Source organism: Sciurus carolinensis, chromosome 16 (genome assembly GCF_902686445.1).
Source record: "Sciurus carolinensis chromosome 16, mSciCar1.2, whole genome shotgun sequence".
NCBI classification, from domain to species: Eukaryota; Metazoa; Chordata; class Mammalia; order Rodentia; family Sciuridae; genus Sciurus; species Sciurus carolinensis.
Genome location: NC_062228.1, coordinates 3,629,520 through 3,650,850, shown reverse-complemented (window position 1 = coordinate 3,650,850; position 21,331 = coordinate 3,629,520). Strand labels below are relative to the sequence as shown.

Here is a 21,331-nt window from a genome sequence, read left to right as displayed (position 1 = left end):
GGAGCTCTGGAGTATGAGGAATGGCACAAGATTGGGGGCCAGGAGCCAGTTCTTTGCACCCTGGTATTGGCTGCAGGCTGCCCTCAAAGGGAAGGGACTGGAAACATCCAGGCTTTTCCAGGACAGGAGGTCATTTTCCCAAGGCACTGGTATCACAGCAGCTGGGGACCAGTGTGCGCACCCAGGACTGAGGCTCGGACAGTACATTCTACTCATGGATTGCAGTTTACTGGAAGAGGAGCTGTAAAGCTACAGCGACTTTGGAGGCTAACCACGGTCCACCAAGTGCGAGAGTCAGGATTCCTGAGCTTCACCTTGACAAAGGATCCACTTGTGGAATTCAAAATATAACTATTTCAATCCCCCACACCAGATACCCGGCTCAGGGATAAGCGCTTTCTGCCTCCTGGTGTCCACGGTCTCCTCCGCCCCAGCCCCACTGTTCCCTGAGGCACCCCATGTTCCGGTCAGCCGGCTCTTCCTGGACTCAGAAGCCTTCCCTCCTCCAGACCTCCGCACACGCTGTTCTCTCTGCCCGGGTCTCCTTCCCTCCTTCCCGGCCTGGCAGGCTCCCACTCATCCTTTCCCATGTCCCTCTCTATAGTTATGTATCCCGAGCAAATATGCTTTATCCCAGGGATGCCAAGGTGGCTTATCATGGAAAAAAAAAAGAAAGAAAGAAAAGAAAAACTTCATGGAATTTACCACACCCACCGAGTAAAAGTGAAGTCTCTGGTGTGTGTGAAGCTGATAGTAGCTGCTAGCCTGTGTCAAGCACTTATTTACAGTACCCCAGTCACGTGCTAAGTCCTCTCCCGGGAATAACTGACTCTCAAGGTAGGCTCCATTGTAACGCATTTCAGAGAGGAGGAAAGGGAGGCACAGAGAGGATATGTAAATTACTCAAGGTGGCACAGCTGGTAAGTGACAGAAGCAAGAGTTGCCCTCAGACTGTTCTTGCAACGCGCGTTATTTCAGCATGCTGTACTGAATGAATGGTGGAATGAGCAAAGTGAAACCAAGATGATCCGAGATGCAGAGGGGGCAGCTCCTCCTCAGCCCCTGCCCTGGGCGTAGGCTAGTCAGGGGCGGGGACGGGCAATTCAAAGGGTCTGGCTGTGGATGGCAGGGACCGTGGTCCAGGACAGGCACCTCCTCGGGAAGTAGACTCCCAGGACCCTGTGTTCCTCCCTCCCCTGGGTTCCCACACTGGAGGCCAGCCTCTGCCCCCACCCCTTTATCTGACTATATTGCAATCGCGGGCTCAGTGTCTGTCTCTCCCACTTCAGACTCAGGGGCTGGGCTCCACTCAGACCTTTTTGGCCAGAACTGTTTTCCCAGTCTAGAAACAACCCGTTTTTCCTGAATAAAGAAGGACAGGATTGGAGACAGCGGGAGCCCTGGTGAGAACCCGGCCAGAGTCCACTTTGGAGGCAGCCAAGCAAGAAGCCAGCTCCTGGCAGGAGCAGCAACTCAGCTGACAGGTACTGAGCATGCTCTGGCTATGTCCCCTCGGAGAGGCAGGGAGGCAGGAGTCTGAGCTTGAACCCTGCAGACAGGATCTCAAGGGTCCTGCTTCTGGGGTTCTGCGGGCCGCAGCTTGTTAAGGAGGAGGTGGAAAGTGTGCAACTGAGGTCTGAGAGTAGCATCTGTTGCTGTTGACCCCTCTGCAGCTCCCAGAATGCCATAGTGGCCTCTGAGCTAGGCAGTGGCCAACCAGCAATCTCTGCCATGGGCCCAGGGTTGGGAGTGGTGGTATGCATGTTATGCATTTACCATCCTGAGAGAGACGGACTGGGCAGAGTACTAGTCAGGATAGCAACTACTCTTTCCTGAGCACTGAATGTGCCCGGCACCACAGTAAATACCTTTCCTGCTCTATCTCCTTGAATCCTGGAAAGAACCCTCAGAGGTAAATGCTCTTGTCCCTTCCCTAGAAGGTCAGCTCCATGAAGGTCATGATTTAAAATCTGTATTGTTCAGTGTTGTGTCCTGAAAAAGGACGGAGTCACGGCAAATACTCACCAATAGTGGCTAATGAGTTGATGGCACTCCCATTTTGAAGGTGAGGAAACTGAGGCTCACAGCAGTAAGTAGCTCGCTCATGGCCACACAGCTAGTAAGTGCTGCCCCAAGGGCGGAGTGCCCACTGGAATGTTCTGTGATGAGAGAAATGTTCTACTGTCTGAACTACCCAAGGCGGCGGTCTCCGGTGGCCCGGGGTGGCTGCCGAGGACTTAAAATAGGCTAGAACGGCTGAGAAACTGAGTTTATAACTTTATGTGGATCTTGACCAAAATTAAAGTTGAGGGCTGAGGTTGTGGCTCAGTGGCGGAGCACCTGCCTCGCACGCATGAGGCACTGGGTTCTATCCTCAGCACCACGTAAAAGTTCATAAGTAAAACAAAGGTATCGTGTTGAACTACAACTAAAAAAGAAAAATTGAAAAATTGAAATAGCCACGTATGACGGGTGGTGACCATTTTGCGTAGTACAGTTCTTTTCTGGAGACGGTGAGCTCTATCACCCTAGACTAATGCATGATCCTGGATAGAAAGAACACGTGGTCATGGTTTCCCACAGAGTCACACAAATACTTTGGGACATTTACTTATTTATTTATCTAGTGCCATACTGAGGATTAAACCCAGGAGTGCTCTACCACTGAGCTACATCCCCAGAGGGTTTTTTTTTTTTTTTTTTTTTTAATTTTGAGGCAGGGTCTTGCTAAGGTGCCCAGGCTGGCCTTGTACTTGTGAGCCTCCTGCCTCAGCCTCCAGATTACAGGCCACCTTGCCCTGCAGGACTTTTACATTACTGTACCAGGCAGGAGCAGTGGGGTGGGGAAGACGGGGGACCCCAGCGAATGGATCTACAGCAATTGCATTTGCATTTGTGCTGTGTCCCGGGGCTCTGGGGAGCTTCCGTGCGTTTGTCCATGTCCTCTCATTTTAAGTATGAAGAGATTTGAAGATTCCAGAGCAGGCAGGTGAGCACACGACTGCCTGTTGAGCTTGGAACGCCCAGCTTGCAACCTCCAGATCCTAAGTCTCTGAGTCACTTCACCTCTTCAGTTGGCAGAAAGGGAAGTGTGAAGTCCCGAACTGGGGATCAATCTGGTGGTGGCAGTGCCGGCAGGTTAAGGACCTCAGTAGTGACTCTGCTCTCAAGAGCAATTCTGAGCAGAGGCCCCAGGGACAAGACACAGGTGCACGGAGCCCCTGCCCAATGCCTGTCCCCTCCCCGCCCCTAGCCCCTGTCCTGCTGGTGGCTTCCTTTCCCGCTCACCAATGCGTGGTCTGAGAAAGTGACCACCGCCGCTGACCACTGCAGTGTAAATGACTACCTGGGAGCTTCCATTCCCAAAGGATGTCTATTTTAACAGGATCGAGAACTTAAGCCAGGGCTGGGGTGCAGCTCAGTCGAACTTAAGGCAAAGAACACCCTCTAACCGCAGGTGCCGGCCTTGTCAGCACAAAGCTAATGCTTCTGGAACTGCGTCACAGGCAGTTTGAAGAGGTGGTCACGTGTTCATTCATTAACTCTTCAAACAACACCAGGAGGGAGGAACAGGTGCTGCCCACTTGGAGGCGGGAAACGGCCCCAGGAAGCTAGGTCCTAGTAGGTGAAGTCCAAACAGCAAGGGGCTAGGCGGCCAGGGCTCAGATTCCCAGGGCAGAAGGAAGGAGGAGGCAAGTGCCACCCGAGCGAGGTCTTTTTCTTTCATGAGATAAGGGGACCACCCAAGGACCGGCCCAGACACCACCGTGGCTCTGCCCATGTGCTGGTCTGCCCTCTGGAGGCATCTGTGGTGTGCTGACCTCTGGTCTAACAGTTACCACTTACAGGACTGTGCAGGCCAAGAATTCTACGTGTGGACGTGATCTGGGTTGCCCTGCGGGCCTGCTCCTTGGTGTCAGCTGCGAATTTTCTAGATTACTCAGCCTTTGGGGGCAAGCTGGGCCAAGGACAAACCTCTGACTGTCAGGAAGTGGTGTTGAGAGCGCAGCTCCACCCTCTGGGCTCGGCCTCCTCCAGGAGCTAAGAGGAGGCCGATAGGGCACAGGCTGCAGCATCAGGAGTGTTGGCGTGGGCCTCGCTGGTCTTGGGGAGCCTACCTGGGCACTGCTCTCTGGCCTCCACTCAGTGATCACAGCAGCCTCCCTGCACCAGTGCAGGTGCAGCCCAGGGGTCCTTCCAAGGTGCCGTGAACTGTTCCCTGGGACTGACTGGGTCCCTTGTCCTGGTCTTATGCAGTTACCAGCTCAGTGTCCTCATCTGGAAAGTGGGGGTAACAGCACTAAGCCACCAGTTACCTTGAGGGTTGCAGTGGTCTGCATGGGGCTTGCATGTCAATCATTACCTGGGCTCACCTTGCCCATCTTCCCCCCATTGACTGTTCCATGTGTCCAGCTGACAGGCTTCTTTACCCCAGGTCCTCTTCTGTGACTTTGTGTGCGTGTGTTGCTGGGGATGCAACCCAGTGCCCTGAACATGCCCGGCTAGCACTCTACCGCTGAGCTGCACACCCAGCCCCAACATTCATTTTTGAACTTTTGAGCTTAAAAATAGCATGCACCTCTCTAGAGTGAGCCTCTTCAAGGACAGTCCTGGGCCATTACAAAGAGCCCCCCACTCGGAAAGGCCCTGACTTGGGGTTTAGCACTGGGAGATGGGTGTCTTGGGATTTGGAATGATTTGACCTTGAATTTGTGCCGAGTATGGAAAACATGATGGCATTGCGGACCATGTTTGGGGGCTTGAAGCTTCAGCTCACACTGGGTCCACCTCCCATCAGTTCTCTGCTTCCCCAGGATGGTTCCCTTGTCCCCTCTAGCAATCACTGTCACCTGGTGGGACCTGGGCATGGGGCTGGGCCTATGCCTGCTGCCCACCAATCGCAGGGTACAGACCAGGTGCCAGTGGGTGTGTTCAAGGAAGCCGAGCATAAAATGGGAGCAAAAATGACTGGAAAGAGGGAGGCTGCAGAAGAGAGGCTTTTCCTTGCCTTCTTATTTCTTTCACGGCACGAAGGCTAGAGCCCGGGGCTGTGGCTTGTGTGCTAGGTGGGTGTTCTGCTGCTGAGCTACATCCCCAGTCCCTTTTCCAGCCCTTGGAATGGGAAGCAGGGCATAGTTTCATTCTGCACTGCAAATTGTGGAACTGGCCCTGGTTCCATCTGACAGTTCCTGCATCTCTAGAGTGGCAGTGTGGAGCCGCTGTCAGTGGGCACCCATGAGGACCCTGCTTTAGGGAAGGAGCATGGTTTAGAGCCTCAGAGATATGTCCTCCTTCTGACCCAGCAATTCCACTCCACCATCAGAGAGGTGGGAAAGGAAGCATGTGCGAGGACACTTACCTCAGTGTTGTTATGACAGTGGGGCTAGCTGGATGCCCAACGAGGGAGGGTCACGTGCAAAATCCATGTTGAACGATAGGCCCAGTCACCAAGACCATATCATAGACGTCCATTGTCGTGAGAAAAGCTCACATTTGCTAAGAGGGATCGACCATCAAAGAGCACGTAGCCCCAGATATGTGCACGATGCGGCGTAGGGAATGTATGAATGGGAAAAATATGGCACGGTTTACCCTCGGGCACTGGGAGCTGCTTTCCCCAGGGGCCATGTGTTCCCAGCCCTCGGCACAGAGCACGAGTGCCTTTCGCCAATGCACAGAGGCACTGATGCAGAGGGCAGAGCTGGGCCTGCAGGTGCTGGAGACTGCTGACAGGTCAAAGCCCAGCTCTGTTCCTCAGGAACTCTGTGACCCCAGGCAAGGCATTTAACTTCTCCAGGCTCAGCGACCCATCTGCAAACAGCGAAAGGAAGGCTCCCTCCATCACAGGGTGGAGGAGACGGAAGGAGGTAATAAGTGCAGGGAACTCAAGGCGATGCCCAGTGCACAGTACACTTTACGTACCTACCAGTATCATTGTCATCATTAAATTATGTAAGGGACCATGTGCGATGGCATAAGCCTATAATCCCAATAACTCAGGAGGCCAAGCCAGGAGGATTGCATGTTTGAGGCCAGCTTCAGAAACTTAGCAAGGCCCTAAGCAACTCAGCAAGATTCTGTCTCAAAATAAAAAAATAAAAAGGGCCTGGGATGTGGCTCAGTGGTTAAGCCCCCTTGGGTTTAATCCATGGTACCAAAAGAAAAAAAATTATGTAAGGGGAAAATATTGAGAGACAGCATTAACCACTTTTCCTTTGGATGATGTAGAAATAGGTAGGGTGTTTTTCTTATGGACTCTTCCATATTTTCCAAGTCAAGTGAAGCTTGCATTACTTTTATAAGTAGGAAGAAATATTACTGAAAGAAAAAAGTGAAGGGTTATTTACTAAGTGTTGGGGAAAACAGGATGAAGTCAGGTGGATGGAGGCTGCATGCTTTTCAGGTCAAGGTCATGTGTGGATTCCTGAACTTGTCCTAGGTCTGTCTCAATCCCCTACCTGGGCTACATGTCTTCTCCTTCATTAAGAACTTACACCAACTAGGTGCAGTGGCACAGGCCTGTAATCCAGAGGCTTGGGAGGCTAAGGCAGGAGGATCCAGGTTCAAGGCCAGCTTCAGCAACTTAGCGAGGCCCTAAACAACTTAGCAAGACCTTATCCCAAAATAAAAAAAAATAAAAAGTGCTGGGAATGTGGCTCAGTGGTCGAGTGTCCCTGGATTCATCCCCAGTACCAAATTTAAAAAACAAAATCAACACTTTTAAGGCAGATATCAATGCCGAGTTAGAAGCTCTTAAGATACCTTCAGCAAATATATATATACACACATGCAATGTGTACATATATGATCTTCAGCTAAATCTTGATAGACTTCCATATAAAGAGATTCACATATTTATATCTATTGATGAATCTATGCTTACATATATGTGTGAATATACAAACATATGTATCTATACATAAATATGGGGGGAGGGGAGAATCTTTAGCCATAAACAGATTAGGTCCCATTCATAGCACTGAGACTAATCTTATCAATTGCTAAGTCACTTGTTTGCCTGTCTTCTTCATATCCCTGGCACCTACCACCGTGCCTGGAATAGGTGTCCTCTAAAAGTCTGTTGAAAGAACGAAGTATGTGAATTCACGTAACCACAGAGACGCATACGTGGGGCGTCACGCTATGGAGATAGAAAAACATGGGGTGACTTTGTTTGGAGGGGCATCAAGGAAGGGCCCAGTTGGGCAAGGAAGGCTCAGAGAGGGTGCCTGAGTAAGGTTTCCCAGGGAGAGAAGAGGGGAGCATTAGTCCAGTCAGGGAGAGCATGACTAAAAGGGTCCTCTGGGAAGTTCCAGGATTAGTTTTACCCTAACATGTCTTAACTTAAAGAGGTAATTTTGAGATTTGATGTCCGGCACCAAAAAAGAAGAGAAAGAAAGGAAAGGAAAGGAAAAAAATCATAAAGAGATCACTTCTAGGGCTGGGGTTGTAGCTCAGCGGCAGAGCGCTTGCCTCGCATGTGTGAGGCACTGGGTTCGATCTTCAGCACCACATAAAAAAAAAAGTAAATAAAATAAAGGTATTATGTCCATCTACATCTAAAAGAATATTAAGAAAAAAGAGATCACTTCTATACCTTTGTCTTTGTTTTTGAGGCAGGGTCTCTCAGTGTTGCTTAGGCTGACCTTGAACTCCTGTGCCCAAGCAATCCTTCTGCCTCAGCCTCCCCAGGGGCCCAGACGATAACCACATGCCACCAGTTCTGTTTCTAAACAAATTAATGATAATTTAATAAAAATCCCAATCATCAAAAGTGAAAAAACAAAAAGTCCCATAAGTGTAAGGTTTTACAGAGAGAAGGAGGGTGTGATGGACAGTGAGCAAACCGGGAATCAGAAGACCAGAGCAGGCTGGCCCTGCTCTTACTGACCCCGTTCACAGATGAGGGTGCTGAGGCACAGGAGGCAAAACCACCTGGAAGAGAGCCACTGAGCTTGCGCCAGGCCACCCTGCTGTCCCCAGCACTGGAGATCACGATGATGTGTCCACCCTGGCAGTGCAGGAGGCAGCCTATGGGCAGAGGTGGCCTCTGCGGGGAGAGGCTCAGGCTGCCCACTGCATCTGGAACAGCAGGGACAAAGGGAGGCCATGCAGGGTGACCCGGCCGTGCTTGCTCCCCTCGTCTCTTCCTTTCTGGCCCACACTCTGTGGCTGCATCCGGCCATGTTTTATGCAATCCTGAAAGAAGCTCTGAACCCTCTCCAGAGAACACAAGGTATCAGAGAACAGGCAGAAATACATTTTGTTTTGTTTTGTTTTTATAATAGTCTTGAGTCATATAATTCACACACCATAAAATTCACCCTCTCATACCATTCAATGGTTTTAGGACAGTATGTCAGAACTGTGTAATCATGAATACTTCCTAATTTCAGAACATTTTTATCACACCCCCTCAAAAGAAATCCCTTATGTTCACCCACAAAGAAGAATGAAATTATGTCATTGTCAGGAAAATGGATGAAACTCGAGAGCATTATGTTAAGCAAAATAAGCCAAACTTAGGAAGTCAAAGGTCGTATGTTTTCTCTCTTAAGTTGAAGCTAGAGAGGAAAAGGAAAAGAAGGGGGGGGCGATCTCATGACAATGGAAGGAGATCAGTAGAGGAAAAGGATGGGGGGGAGGAAAAGAAAAGGGGAAATATTGGGGAATGATATGGACCAACTTATATTGTAATATCATGTGCATGTGTGAATATGTAACAACAAACCCCACCATTATGTATTGCTATAATGCACCCATTAAAAATGTGGGGGGAAATCCCTTATTCTTTAGCAGTATCCCCCACTAACCCCAACTTCCCACCCTGGCAACCACTAACATACTTTATCTGGCTTTAGGGATGTGCCTGTGCTGGATACTCCACAGGCAGGATCACGTGATATGTGCCCTTTTTGTCTGCTTCTTTCACTAAGTATATTGTCTTCAAAGTCATCCAGGCTGAAGCATGAGAGAAGTCTGACAATTGACAGATGGATGATGATGGAATTGCTTTATTCAACAAATACTTACCTAGTCCTATGTGCCTGCCTTCGGAGGTCGCAGCTAGGAATAAAATCACTGTAAACCCCGTTGGGAGGGTTTCAAATGGGGAAGAGAGACAAAAACACACATGAGGAATTCATGCAAAAATATTAGCGGTCTGGGGATATAGCTCAGTGGGTAGAGCCCTTGAGGCCTTGGGTTCAATACCCAGTCCTGCAAAAATAAATTAATTAATAAATAATAATAGTCACTGGTAAGAAAGAGCTAAAGTAAAGGAGAAGCTGGACAAAGGGCGAAAGGAGGGGAGATGACTCCAAACAAAATGGTCAGCAAAGACCTCCCCACAGGTGGGCGCGTGAACGTTCCTACTGGAAGGAGGTGAGGGAGCCCAGTGATCATCGCGCTGCCCCTCGCACGCAGTCTGTCCCAAGAGGCCCAGGACCTGCAGGCAACCGTCCACACCGTTTCCTAGCGCCCAGGCCGGTGGTGACACCGAAGGCATTCTGCGACGCTAGTCCGCGGGTGGCCCTGGTAGGCTCCGCGAGCAAATGCCAGGATCGCGACTGGTGGGTGTCACAAGCTGGCCCCCAGTTCCCGCAGACCCTCTGTGCGCAGGCCGCGCCCGGCCCCCGCGAGGTCCCGCCCCCGAACAAGCCCCGCCCCGGCGCTCCCCGGCCCGCCGCGCAGGCCTCGCTCCGCCCCCTCAGAGGCCCCACCCCGCAGCGCAGGCCCCGCCCCCGCGCTCCCCGCCCGCCGCCATTGGCTGCGCTGCTCCGCCCCGATTCGCACTTCCTGGCGGAGCTATGGCCGCGCAGCGGGCCAGCCAGGGGTCTCCCGCGCCCGCGCCCCGCCGCACCGCGCGCCCGCCGCCGCCGCCGCCCGCGCCCTAGCGCCTCCAGGTGGGCCTGCGCCCGCGGGCTGCCGGGCCGCGCGCCGTCCGGGAGCCGGGAGGGCGGGGGTCCCGGCGCCGCTCTGTGCAGGGTACGGCGCGCGCTGCTGGCCCGGGCTCCGCGCGGGGCAGGAGCCGCCGCCCCCGCTGGTGCGGCTCGTGCGACAGGTGCGGCCTGCGCGCCGGCCCGCGCGGCGCAGGTGAGTGTCCGCGTCCCGCCTCGGCCCCCGCGCGTCGCGACTCCGCCTCCTCGCAGCCGACCGGAGCCTGCGGGAAGGCGGTTGTGTGGCGGGTGCCGGGTCCGAGCGAGCGACAGCGGCGGCTCCGCAGGCCCCCCGGGAGACCCCGCACGGTGAGTGCCGCCGGCACCGGGCCATTCCGGCTCGCGGTATTTCCTCCGGCGCTGCGGCTCCCCCGGGACCCGGCCGTCCCGGACGTGGGCTCCTCTCCCTTGTTTACTGAAAAGACCTTTCACACGTAATGAGATCCTCGCTGGGAGTGCGGATGGCCTTGACCCTTCACCCGCTTCCAAAACGCTCGGGAGACTGGACGTTCAGCACTCTGGTAGAAATGGGCCCCAAACCTCTTGCACGGAGACAAAAGGGAGCCTCCAGCGCCGGGAACTCTCTCTAGATATCTTGGCCTAGAAAAGAAAACTGCTGGCTTTTGAGGGCAAAACTGAGCCTTGGTTGGCTGCCCGCGGTGGGGGCCAAGGGAGTGTTGGTGTAGAGAGGCACCTGTGTTTTCTGCTCTGTGACCTTGGGTGAGCCCCTCAGCCACCTGGGCACCGGTGTCTTACTGTGGAAACCATGTCGCAGAGAGCCAAGGTGGCACTGTAGGAACGCCGGTCGTTCTCTCAGCCTCCCAGCCTAGGAGCATCAGGAAGACAGGACATGATCACAAAGTTGCTAGTTTGTGCAGAGAGATGTAGTTGCCCCTTCCTTACCCCCAGGGCAGTTGGACAGGATGGAATGGGTCTGAATTCATGAGTGCCTCCTCCCATGGAACAGGCAGCCCTCTCCTGTGTCCCCATTTATCTTGGAATAATGCTGACTTCTTGATACATTGTTCTTTATTAGCAAAAACTGTTTGTTCAATAGGTAACAAAATTGATTCCTTAAAAATTCCTCCTTAAACCCACAACCCCATTATGTGATGGGTTCCCACTTGGTTGACTTAGTCTTCCTCATTGTGCCCTCCCAATCCCCCAAGGTCCTCCCGAAACCTGGCTCTGGGCTGTCAATGAGTCGTTTGGCATTTCAGCACTGGTAGAAACCTCAAGGCAGTGTGGTGCACCAGCCCATTCCGAGTTCGATCACCAGCACACTTGTTCAAGTTTATGTTCAAGACAGGGCAGAGGCCCCAGCTGAGGTTTCCTGCCTGGGAACTTACTTTCCCCCATTTCCAAGCAGAATAATGGTGCTGGCTTCATGGGGCTGTATGGGGACCGAGTGAGCAGAGACAAAAGTCCAGAGAACAGTGTGTGTCTAGAATGTGCTTTATACATGCTCATCATCCCATCCTCCACCTCATCGGGACGTTGAAAGTGTGATCCTTGAGGTGGGGGCCTCGTTCAGCATGCTCCCATGAAGGACCTAGGTTTTGATGATGATTGTCAGCTGTTAGCTTTGTGACCACGTCTCAGTATTATCTGCAAAATGGGATAAGTGACATCATCCTGACCAAGTATGTCTGGGAGTTCAGTGTGAGATGGCATGTGGAGGTCCCTTGGTTTGGTTCAGGGCCATGGTCTGGGCTCTGAAATGACAGCTGTTATCATTGTAATTTTTATCTAGCCAAAAGACCCTAGTTCAGATTAAAGATCAGAAAGTGGAGGCTGGGAACATACCTAGCTCAGTGGTCAGGTGCTTGCCTAGCATGCGTGAGGCCCTGAATTTAATCCCCAGCACTCCAAAACAAAAAGAAAAAGATCAAAAGGTGGGTATTAGCAGGACATGGGCTAAGTGACATGACGTCAGATTCTAGATGCCATAGGAACATTGTCAAACAATGCTGACAACCTGATTCTTTGAACTTGTATGTCGGGGAGTTCTGTGTATTGCTCTGCTCTCTCCTGCATTTCTCCCTGAGACAGTTTCTGCACTTGTTGTCCTTGGTATCTGCCAGCAGGGCCTGTAATGAATGAATGACCTAGAGCTAATGCTGTGCACTCAGAAATCCTGTTCTTGTTGTAGGGCTGCAATCTCTCGTGATGGAGGGAAGCCGGCAGACACGAGTGTCTCGGCCCTACAAGATCAGCGAGTCTTCCAAGGTCTGTGAATGGTCGCTGTGTCATGTCCCCCCCTCCCCCGTGCGAGTTGCCTCAGAAGTGTGGTGGTGGTTCTGACCGACTCTCCCACGTGGTGTTGGTGTCAACCATAAGCTGAGGTAGAAACGGGCAAGGAGCAGAGCGCGCCCCAACACCAGACTGCTGAGGGCACAAGGGTGTCCACACTGTGGTGTTATCTTTCTCCAGGGTGGTATCCTGGGTCGTCCCTCTTGTGTCACAGCCTGACTCACTTATTCATGTACCGGTGCTAGGAGGCAAATGGGCAGCACAAGAACTATGGGGTTTCTGTCCCTGTGTGGGACTCAGCACCTCCAGGGACAGGTGCATGGAAAACCCAGCCACTAGGGTGGAGACTTATTGGGACTCCAAGAGCGAGCAAGGGTGTGTTCCACAGGGCCAGGCTCCCAGCCTTGGATCAGAATCAGCCTTGCCGGGGAGTGTGGAGAGTCTTTAAAGTGCCTTCCTGGCCCCACCTGGGACCTGCTCAGATAAGGTCTGAGGGCAGGACTGGGCACTGTGCCTGGCTCCTTGGGTGAATGAGCAGGCTCTGCCCCACAGCTGCTGTAGAGGGAGAGTGGGTACTCATCTGCAGGGTAGTCCCTGTTCCCACTTGTCTCCTAGCTACAATACTATTACCACCCTCATTTCTTTTAAAATGTCCCTTTTGGAGATTAAATTTTATGGTTACTTTAGCTTGTGCGTTGTGGGGGTGACTGGTTCTTGGGGTGCAGAAAACTGTACAGAGCAAACTTCACAGACCTCACCTGGGCAGTTGACAGGGTGCCAGTGGTATGGAGCTCCTGGGGGGCTTTGGGACCAAATTTCTAAAAAGGCTTCTTAGTAGGAAAAAATGGAGAGATTCTGCATCAGATGCAGGGGGGTGAGAAGGGAGAGGAGGCTCTGCAGAGGCCCTGAAGGGAACGGGCTGTGGGCAAGGGGTTGGTTCCCCTGAGCAATGGTCTCCTGTGGCCATCCGAGCTGCCGAGAAAGCTCCTGCCTGCCTGCTTTCTCTCTGTGAGCACAGAGTTCTTGCTGCTCTCAAAAGGGCTTTGTTCCTGACCTTGGCTGCGAGGACAGTGTTGCTTTCTAAGTTTGATAGCACTGGAAATGTGTGTCTGTTAAAGTTGGATTCTGAGTCGTTTCCTCTATGAATGGAAGCTTTTAAGAACAGGAGTCTCCATCCTTTAGTTGATTACGTTTCTAAATTTTCTTTTTTAAAAAAAGTGTCCAAGTTATACCTTGCATTTATGGACATGAATTTAACCCACATATCCAGCCCTGAGATGGGGACAAAAGCATGGGACCACACCCTTCCTGCTGCCGTGCTGAGCACAGCTGCTCCCAGGTTCTCAGACTGTGGTTTTTCCTACTCTGAACTTGACTAAAGTGGAGTCATTATGGGCCACTGTCATGTGTCTGGAGGCGTCACTCAGCCTAAGGCCTCTGAGTCTGGCAGCCAATAGATGGCATGGGTCACTCGTGCTCAGTTAGAGTCTGCCTGCGTGTGACCACTGCCATGCACTTAGCCACCCTGAGAGGGGACAGAACACAGTGAAGCAGACCCTATACCTGGTGCGTCCTGGGCAGCACTGGCACAGCCACCTGCGTCTCCTCCACCATATGGCCTTGTGCTCAGTGGTGCACTAAGAGGGGTGAGTAGAGTGGGGACTCTAGGTACCTGAAGTGCCACAATTCTGCTGTCCCTTTTAAATCGGGGGATTGTGTGTGTGGTTTGAAAATTGTCATCTGTGCAGCTGCGCAGAATGCCAGAAACAGGCTGCACAGAGGCCCAGGTACAACAACCTGTGTGCCTCTCCCCTGTACTGCCCCTCTACGACAGATGGTCCCCTCGTGGCTATGCCTGTCCCCAGGGCTGTGTCCCTTTCATACCACAGCCAGCCTGTGTGTGCCCATCTGAGTGCTAGGTCCCACACCCTCACCACCTGAGAGCTCTCAGACTGGGTGCCCCTGCACCTCTCACTTGCTTCTCTTGGACACCAAGGCTGGCACCCCTCAGTCACCTGCTATTGTACTTCTTAAATTCCTTCCTGCAGTCTACAAGGGCCCCAGGCCAGTGTCTGTGGGAGCCCAGACTGTTCCTGCTTAATTAGACGCCAAAACTAGGCCAGCCCGCCTCTCTCTGTAAGCAGTCAGATAAATAGCCACTCGGGAGGCTATGCAGAGCTGTCCCGTGGAGCAGCAGCGGGCCTGGCCCTCCAGCTGGCAGGGAGGGAGCCTCAGGTAGTGTCTGCTGGGCACCCTCAGCAGGTTAGGAGGACACTGTCTGCTCCGGGACGTTGACAGGGTGATTGACGCTGCTGCTGGCCAGACCTAGAAGGACCACAGGGAAGCATGGCTTACAATAGCAGCAGCAGCAGCAAGAGCAGACTGGAAAGGGAAGAAAAAGAAATGCCCTGCCACTGGACACGTCCAGAGGGCCTCCCGAGAGCCCAGGGAGGTGCCAAGCACACCTGCAGTCTGGTGCCCTCTCTGCACCCTGGCACAGCTCTGCACCCTCCTCTCAGGGGTACCGCCATCCAGTTCTTTCCTCAGTTCCCCTTGAGTACACCAGCTACTGCGTGATATTTTTGAATGGTCTGTTTTTCCCTATGTTGAATTTTTTTTCTTTTTTTTTTTTTAATAGTAAATAAAAGAGTGTGTGTACGATATCCCTAAAGTAAGGCTGGTCGGTCCTGCAAGGACTCAGAAGCCAGTCTAGGTCTGATGCATCGTTGTGTCCTCAAGAGCATGTGTCAGGTGCTTGGCACTCTGTCCACCAACTTGGATTGATCAAACCGATTGATTGGAATCATTCACATTAAATGTGTTAATTCTAGGATAGTACGGTAATTAAAACTGACTAAGTCAGGCCTAGGTTCAAGTCTCAGTGCTGCTGCACAGTCCCTGTGGGATTTGGGCAGGTTTTCTGGTCTCCACCTCCACCTTCCTCACCTGGAAAAGGGGGATTGTCAGCGGGTGTGTTTGGTGCTCAGAGGAGAGCATGTATGTCAGGTACGCAGCACAGCATAGCACACCCTGAGCACCAGGGCAGGACAGCTCCTGTGCTTCCACACTAGTGTCCCTTCCACCCTGGAGTGGGTGGAAGCCACGCTTCCCAAGAGGATCCCAGAGCATCTAGTGGCTTGCAGTAAGTCAGCCACCACCCTGGACCAAAGCATGAAAACGGGAGTCACGCTGTGGCATGACAGTGTGCCAGGCGCTGCGTCTGAGTAGAGAGCCTCGGCAGGCACTGCCAGCCCCGTGGCGTACACTGCTTGGGCATCGCTGGGCCAGTGCTTTGCCCTGTTCTGTTTCCCTACTTCCCCAAACCTGGGTGGTAACACCCTCGTCCTCATTGCCAGACCAGAAGGCGGAGCCTCAAGTTCCCTGGCTTAACCAGGAACCCAGCAAGCCAAACCGCAGAGTGACTCAACCAGATCCCACCTGGTTTTAGGGCTTTGTGCACAGCTGCCTTCTACTATGACAGCACCTTCTAGACCTCTGCCATGGACCTGGAAGGAGGGGAGGGGAGGCAGAGAAGGAAGGGACAGACAGGAGCTCCCAGCACTGTGTTAAAAAGGAAGAAAATGAGGGAGGGAGAGACAGAATGCTTTTAGAAATCATGCTCATAAAAACGAGGAAGGACGGACGATGGACACACAGGAGGCGTTCTCTGGTCTCCTTCCTCTCGCTCCAGGTCTGGTCGCCACTGTGGGGGCTGAGGTGGGGTGCTGCCTCCCTGACACGCCATCTCTGTCACAGGTGTACCGCTGGGCTGACCACTCGGCCACGGTGCTGCAGCGGCTGAATGAGCAGCGGCTCCGCGGCCTCTTCTGTGACGTGGTCCTGGTGGCAGATGAGCAGCGCGTGCCAGCCCACCGCAACCTGCTGGCCGTCTGCAGCGACTACTTCAACTCCATGTTCACCCTGGGCATGCGGGAGGCTTTCCAGAAGGAGGTGGAGCTGATTGGCGCCTCCTACATCGGACTCAAGGCTGTGGTGGACTTCCTGTACAGCGGGGAGCTGGCGCTGGACGGCGGCAACATCGACTACATCCTGGAGACGGCACACCTGCTGCAGATCTGGACGGTGGTGGACTTCTGCTGCGAGTACCTGGAGCAGGAGGTGAGCGAGGACAACTACCTGTACCTGCAGGAGCTGGCCTCCATCTACAGCCTCAAGCGGCTGGACGCCTTCATCGACGGCTTCGTGCTGAGCCACTTCGGCACGCTGTCCTTCACGCCCGACTTCCTGCAGAATATCTCCATGCAGAAGCTGTGTGTGTACCTGAGCAGCAGCCAGGTCCAGCGGGAGTGCGAGCACGACCTGCTGCAGGCCGCCCTACAGTGGCTGACGCAGCAGCCCGAGCGGGAGGCCCACGCCTACCGGGTGCTGGAGAACATCCACTTCCCGCTCATCCCCAAGAACGACCTGCTGCACCGCGTCAAGCCGGCCGTGTGCTCGCTGCTGCCCCGCGAGGCTGACTGCGAGGGCTTCATCGAGGAGGCCGTGCACTACCACAACAGCCTGGCCGCCCAGCCCGTCCTGCAGACCAAGCGCACCGCGCTGCGCACTGACGAGGAGCGCCTGCTCGTCGTGGGCGGCGAGGTCTCGGAGCGGTGTCTGGAGCTCAGCGATGACACCTGCTACCTGGACGCCAAGCGCCAGCAGTGGGTCAAGGAGACGCCCCTGCCGGCCCGGCGGAGCCACCACTGCGTCGCCGTGCTGGGGGGCTTCATCTTCATCGCGGGCGGCAGCTTCTCGCGGGACAACGGAGGGGACGCAGCCTCCAACCTGCTTTATAGGTATGACCCCCGCTGTAAACAGTGGATCAAGGTGAGACTAAAGCCAGATTATCTCTTTTCTCTTGAGGCCTTTTTTCTTTGCCCTAACCGAGCCTTGACTTCCCTCCTCTCTGGGCCTTGGCGACGGTCCTGCTCTGATCGAGGTGTGACGATAAAGAGATGAGCCACCTCCCTACCCGTGCCCCCCGGGAGCACGAGGGCTGTCCCCACAGCGCTGTCCCAGGGCTTTCTGCCCTGGTGGAACATCCCACGCCAGGCTGCCGGCACAAGGCCCCAGCCCCAGGCAGCAGTTGAGTGCCTGGGTTGTGACCAGCACAACTGAAGAACCAAATTATCAATTTTATTGAGTTTTAATGAATTTACGTGTCAGCTTAAGTGGCCACACGAGGCGCCTCACTACCAGCCATTGCTTCAGACAAGGCTCCCCGCATCTCAGAGCCTCCACCAGGCTCTGCGTTTGGAAACGCTTGAGAACAGCTTTAAGGAGGCCACAGAGCCCGCACCTGGCCCTTTGGCAGGTATCAAGGCCAACTTCTGAGAGGAGCGTGAACCTGGACGTCACACCTGAGATCACACTCCAGTCTGGCCACAGTGTGACCAGGGATCTCAGATTCGTTTTTCACCCTCAAAATTTCACATTTCTCTTCTGGAAGTACATGTGGCCTTCCAGGGTAAGGGGGCGTGGCCTACATGCACCTGGCTCTGGGAAGGTATCCCTTTCTGCTAGTGGTTGGGGTGTGCCCTCTCCTGACCGTCAGCCATGAAAATCTGTCTCCGTCTTTATACTCACACCTCTGTATTACTACTTAACTCCGTGTTTTTCTGAGCTTTAACACTCAGAATATCGGACTTGAGATATCCTTTTGATTTTATTCTCAAAAATTTAAAACTAAAGCCAGTGTGGCAGAGCATGCCCATAATCCCAGGCACTGGGGAGGTTGAAGCAGGGGGATGGCAAGTTTGAGGCCAGTCTAGACAGTGTAGTGAGATTCTGTCTAAAAATAAAAATTTTAAAGCAGCATAGTTCAGTAGAACCTTTGCTTAGCATGTGCTAGGCCCTGGGTTCAGTCCCCAGTATCAGAAGAAAAAAGTCCGAGACTGAGGGCCAAGTCGGACCGCTAGGAGGCGCCTCCAACCTTGGAGGCAGTCCTCAACACTTCGCGACAGCGGGTGTGTCGTCTGCAAGACCGTGCTCATTCCCCTGTTCTGCTGGGGTTACTTAAAACAACAGAAAAAGGTGGGGTCTTCCGCTGCTTCACGTCCTGTCAAGCGCTACTCTCTTCTCATAACTTGGATGGCAGGCAGCGTTTGTTTCTAAAGATAGCCGATGGAGGAGCAGGGGAGGTGACTTCCTGTTTCAGAAAACCGCTAGGAGGCCATGCCTACTGCTCCTGCAGAGTCCCGGTCCATGAGTCTGCCACGTGGCCAGACAGGTTTGGGAAACCGAGTGCCCCACCTGTCCTGAGGATCCCAGTCTGTGTCTTAAGGAGATCCAGGGGCTCCGAGAGTCCCACCAGAGGACCCCCTCCTGCCCCCAAGCTCACTGGCCACGCCACACCTCCTGGGCCGGGCACTCTGTAGACGTAGTTGGAGAGCACAGTGCTAGATAATGACGCTGTCCGGCGTTTAGGGAAGGGAAGGTACAGGTGTGTCACTTCCGTAGGTGGCCTCCATGAACCAGCGGCGCGTGGACTTCTACCTTGCCTCCATCGGGGACGTGCTGGTGGCTGTTGGCGGCCGGAATGAGAATGGAGCGCTCTCTTCGGTGGAGACCTACAGCCCCAAGACTGACTCCTGGTCCTACGTGGCCGGCTTGCCAAGGTGCCCGGGGTCTTGAGGCCTGTTCTTCCAGCTGACTTTTTATGGGGCGACGTTTGGTTGCTCACTCTGGGCATTCCCATTCTTGGGGAAATCTGGCTCACGAGCAGCAGAGGGTGGATCTCGAGGTGCCCAGGGCGTGGGGGAGCCTGGGCTCTCGCTCTACACTGTCAGTGAGTGTCGGCCGTGCTGACCAGACAGGCCTCCCGATTTCCAGGTCCCTGTGGTTCCTGAGCCTCAGGAGTCTTGGGTTGCGACAGAAGGAATTTATTGGAAGACCCCACCGTGGTCAGTCTTGTTTCCTCACCTGAGCAGAGTGAGCGTGGTGATAAAATCTGCCCAATGGTGGGGTGGGAAGGTTAGGGAGAGTCTGTTGATGATCCCTCAGCACAGCCAGTGGGCAGGAGCTGTCTGGGTGCACAGAGCCTGGCACCCCAGGCCTCCCTGCACCCAGGCATGCCTGCTGAGCCGGTGCCACTGTCATGGGTCTAGCAGAAGGCACAGGCCTGCCTTAGATATTCCATGTTGTCCCTGAACACTGCTGTCTGAGCCAGGCACCTCGGGACCTTGTCCCCGAAGGTTCGCAGGGAGTGTGGGCAGGCAGAGCTGTGTTCTAGAGTCACGTGGGGTGAGAGTCCCAGCCCCTTCCATTCTTCGATGGCCCCCTTCACGTGGAGGCTCCGAGACACCAGTGCAGCAGTGATGACTGACAGGCACTGCTGACCCGGTCACAAGTAGCTGGCCCCCGCAGTTGTCATGGTGGCCAGGACTGCTCTTCCTAACTCAGGCCAGGTGCCATGTGTGACTTGTCACCTGCTCCAGGTAACAGAACAGGACAGGTCAGTGGTGTGGGTGCCAGCCAGCCAGGTCCCATGGTCTCCCCAAGCTGAGGTATGTCACCAACCATCTTCCTAGTGGGGACATGAAGCCTAGAATGTGCTCAGAGTGTCTGTTGTCCCCACTGTCCCATCCAGCCAGCCAGCACAGGCTGTGCAGTGTAGACGCTGCAGGGACTGCATTTTTTATTTCTGAGCTTTGCGTGCCCCATGGACCGCAGCAGTCCACGGCGTTGTGGCGTCAGAGTGTGTCCCCTGGCCAGTCCACTGACGCTTCTCTCTCACATGTCCTTGTTGGTGTGGTGGGGCCTGCGTGAGCCACGCCCACATCAGCACAGAACCCGCCCACCGTTCCGCCCTGGGCCCGTGCTGTGAGCACTGCCCCGCGCCCGCTCTGCTGGCTCCCAGCCACCACCCCGGCTGCACGCTCATCGCCCTGTCCTCTGGGCTCCTTTCCTTGCTGGCTCCCTTGGCCACACTCATCTTGTCTCTGCTCTGGCCTGTCCGGAGCTCTCAGCAGTGAACCAGCGTTGGGGAAGGCGTGGGTGCCGCTCGGCCGGCCCTGAACCCGTCTGCTTGCCTCGCAGGTTCACCTACGGCCATGCCGGCACCATCTACAAGGGCTTCGTGTACATCTCGGGGGGCCACGACTACCAGATCGGCCCGTACCGCAAGAACCTGCTGTGCTACGACCGGCGCACGGACGTGTGGGAGGAGCGGCGGCCCATGACCACGGCGCGCGGCTGGCACAGCATGTGCAGCCTGGGCGACAGCATCTACTCCATCGGGGGCAGCGACGACAACGTGGAGTCCATGGAGCGCTTCGACGTGCTGGGCGTGGAGGCCTACAGCCCGCAGTGCAACCAGTGGACGCGCGTGGCGCCCCTGCTGCACGCCAACAGCGAGTCGGGCGTGGCCGTGTGGGAGGGCCGCATCTACATCCTGGGCGGCTACAGCTGGGAGAACACCGCCTTCTCCAAGACCGTGCAGGTGTACGACCGCCAGGCCGACAAGTGGAGCCGCGGCCCCGACCTGCCCAAGGCCATCGCGGGCGTGTCCGCCTGCGTCTGCGCCCTGAGGCCGCAGCTGGAGGACAGGAAGAAGAAGGGCAAGGGCAAGCGGCCGTAGGGCCAGGGCCAGGGCCGGCCCGCTGCCCACCTCCCGGCTGCCCCTCAGACCCTGGAAACCTTCTGTACTCCTTAGCACCTTTTTTACTTTTATGATTCTTGGTATTTCTATGATATCACATAACCAATTAAATATGATATATCACTTTACATAGTATCTTGCCTGAATAATTAAGCGTGGGCCCAGGCAGTGACCCTCCCTTGGATCCGTGCAGGCCTTCTTCCCAGGGAGGTCCCCACAGGTCCCCTTGACTGTGCCCCAAGAGTTCAGCAAACCCGTTGCACAGAAATGTTCATAGAGAGGCTCGGGCCTCACAGGCTGTCTCAGGCTCCTAGTCTGAGCATCCCAAACCTGGCCCGTTTCTTAAAGTACAGGTTCCAGGCCGCCTCAGAATCATCCACTTCAAAGCTACCAGGGCTGCTGGAACCAGCCTTCAAATCGCGAGCAACAGCCACAGCCAGCAATCGCTGGCCAGGTCAGGCACCCACCACGGTGAGCGAGTATCCAAGGCTACCACTGTGCCTCCTCAGCCGGGTTGGGCATGGGGACTGCCTGCTGC

At 54.4% G+C, this 21,331-nt stretch overlaps 1 protein-coding gene across 3 annotated transcripts; it reads left to right on the top strand.

The window, feature by feature from the left end:
- Nucleotides 1-9,775: 9,775 nt before the first annotated feature.
- On the top strand, nucleotides 9,776-20,921 carry Klhl36 (kelch like family member 36). 3 transcript variants are annotated; one of them, XM_047529544.1, is made up of 5 exons: nucleotides 9,776-10,095; nucleotides 12,091-12,167; nucleotides 15,948-17,021; nucleotides 18,654-18,811; nucleotides 20,232-20,921. In XM_047529544.1, the coding sequence occupies exons 2-5, from the start codon at nucleotides 12,108-12,110 to the stop codon at nucleotides 20,770-20,772; spliced, it is 1,833 nt and encodes a 610-aa protein (XP_047385500.1). In that variant the 5' UTR covers nucleotides 9,776-10,095; nucleotides 12,091-12,107; the 3' UTR covers nucleotides 20,773-20,921. The 3 variants fall into 3 exon arrangements, with proteins under 3 accessions (XP_047385500.1, XP_047385501.1, XP_047385502.1); XM_047529545.1 differs by having other exon boundaries at nucleotides 9,776-10,247; XM_047529546.1 differs by having other exon boundaries at nucleotides 9,778-9,905.
- The last annotated feature ends 410 nt before the right edge of the window (nucleotides 20,922-21,331 follow it).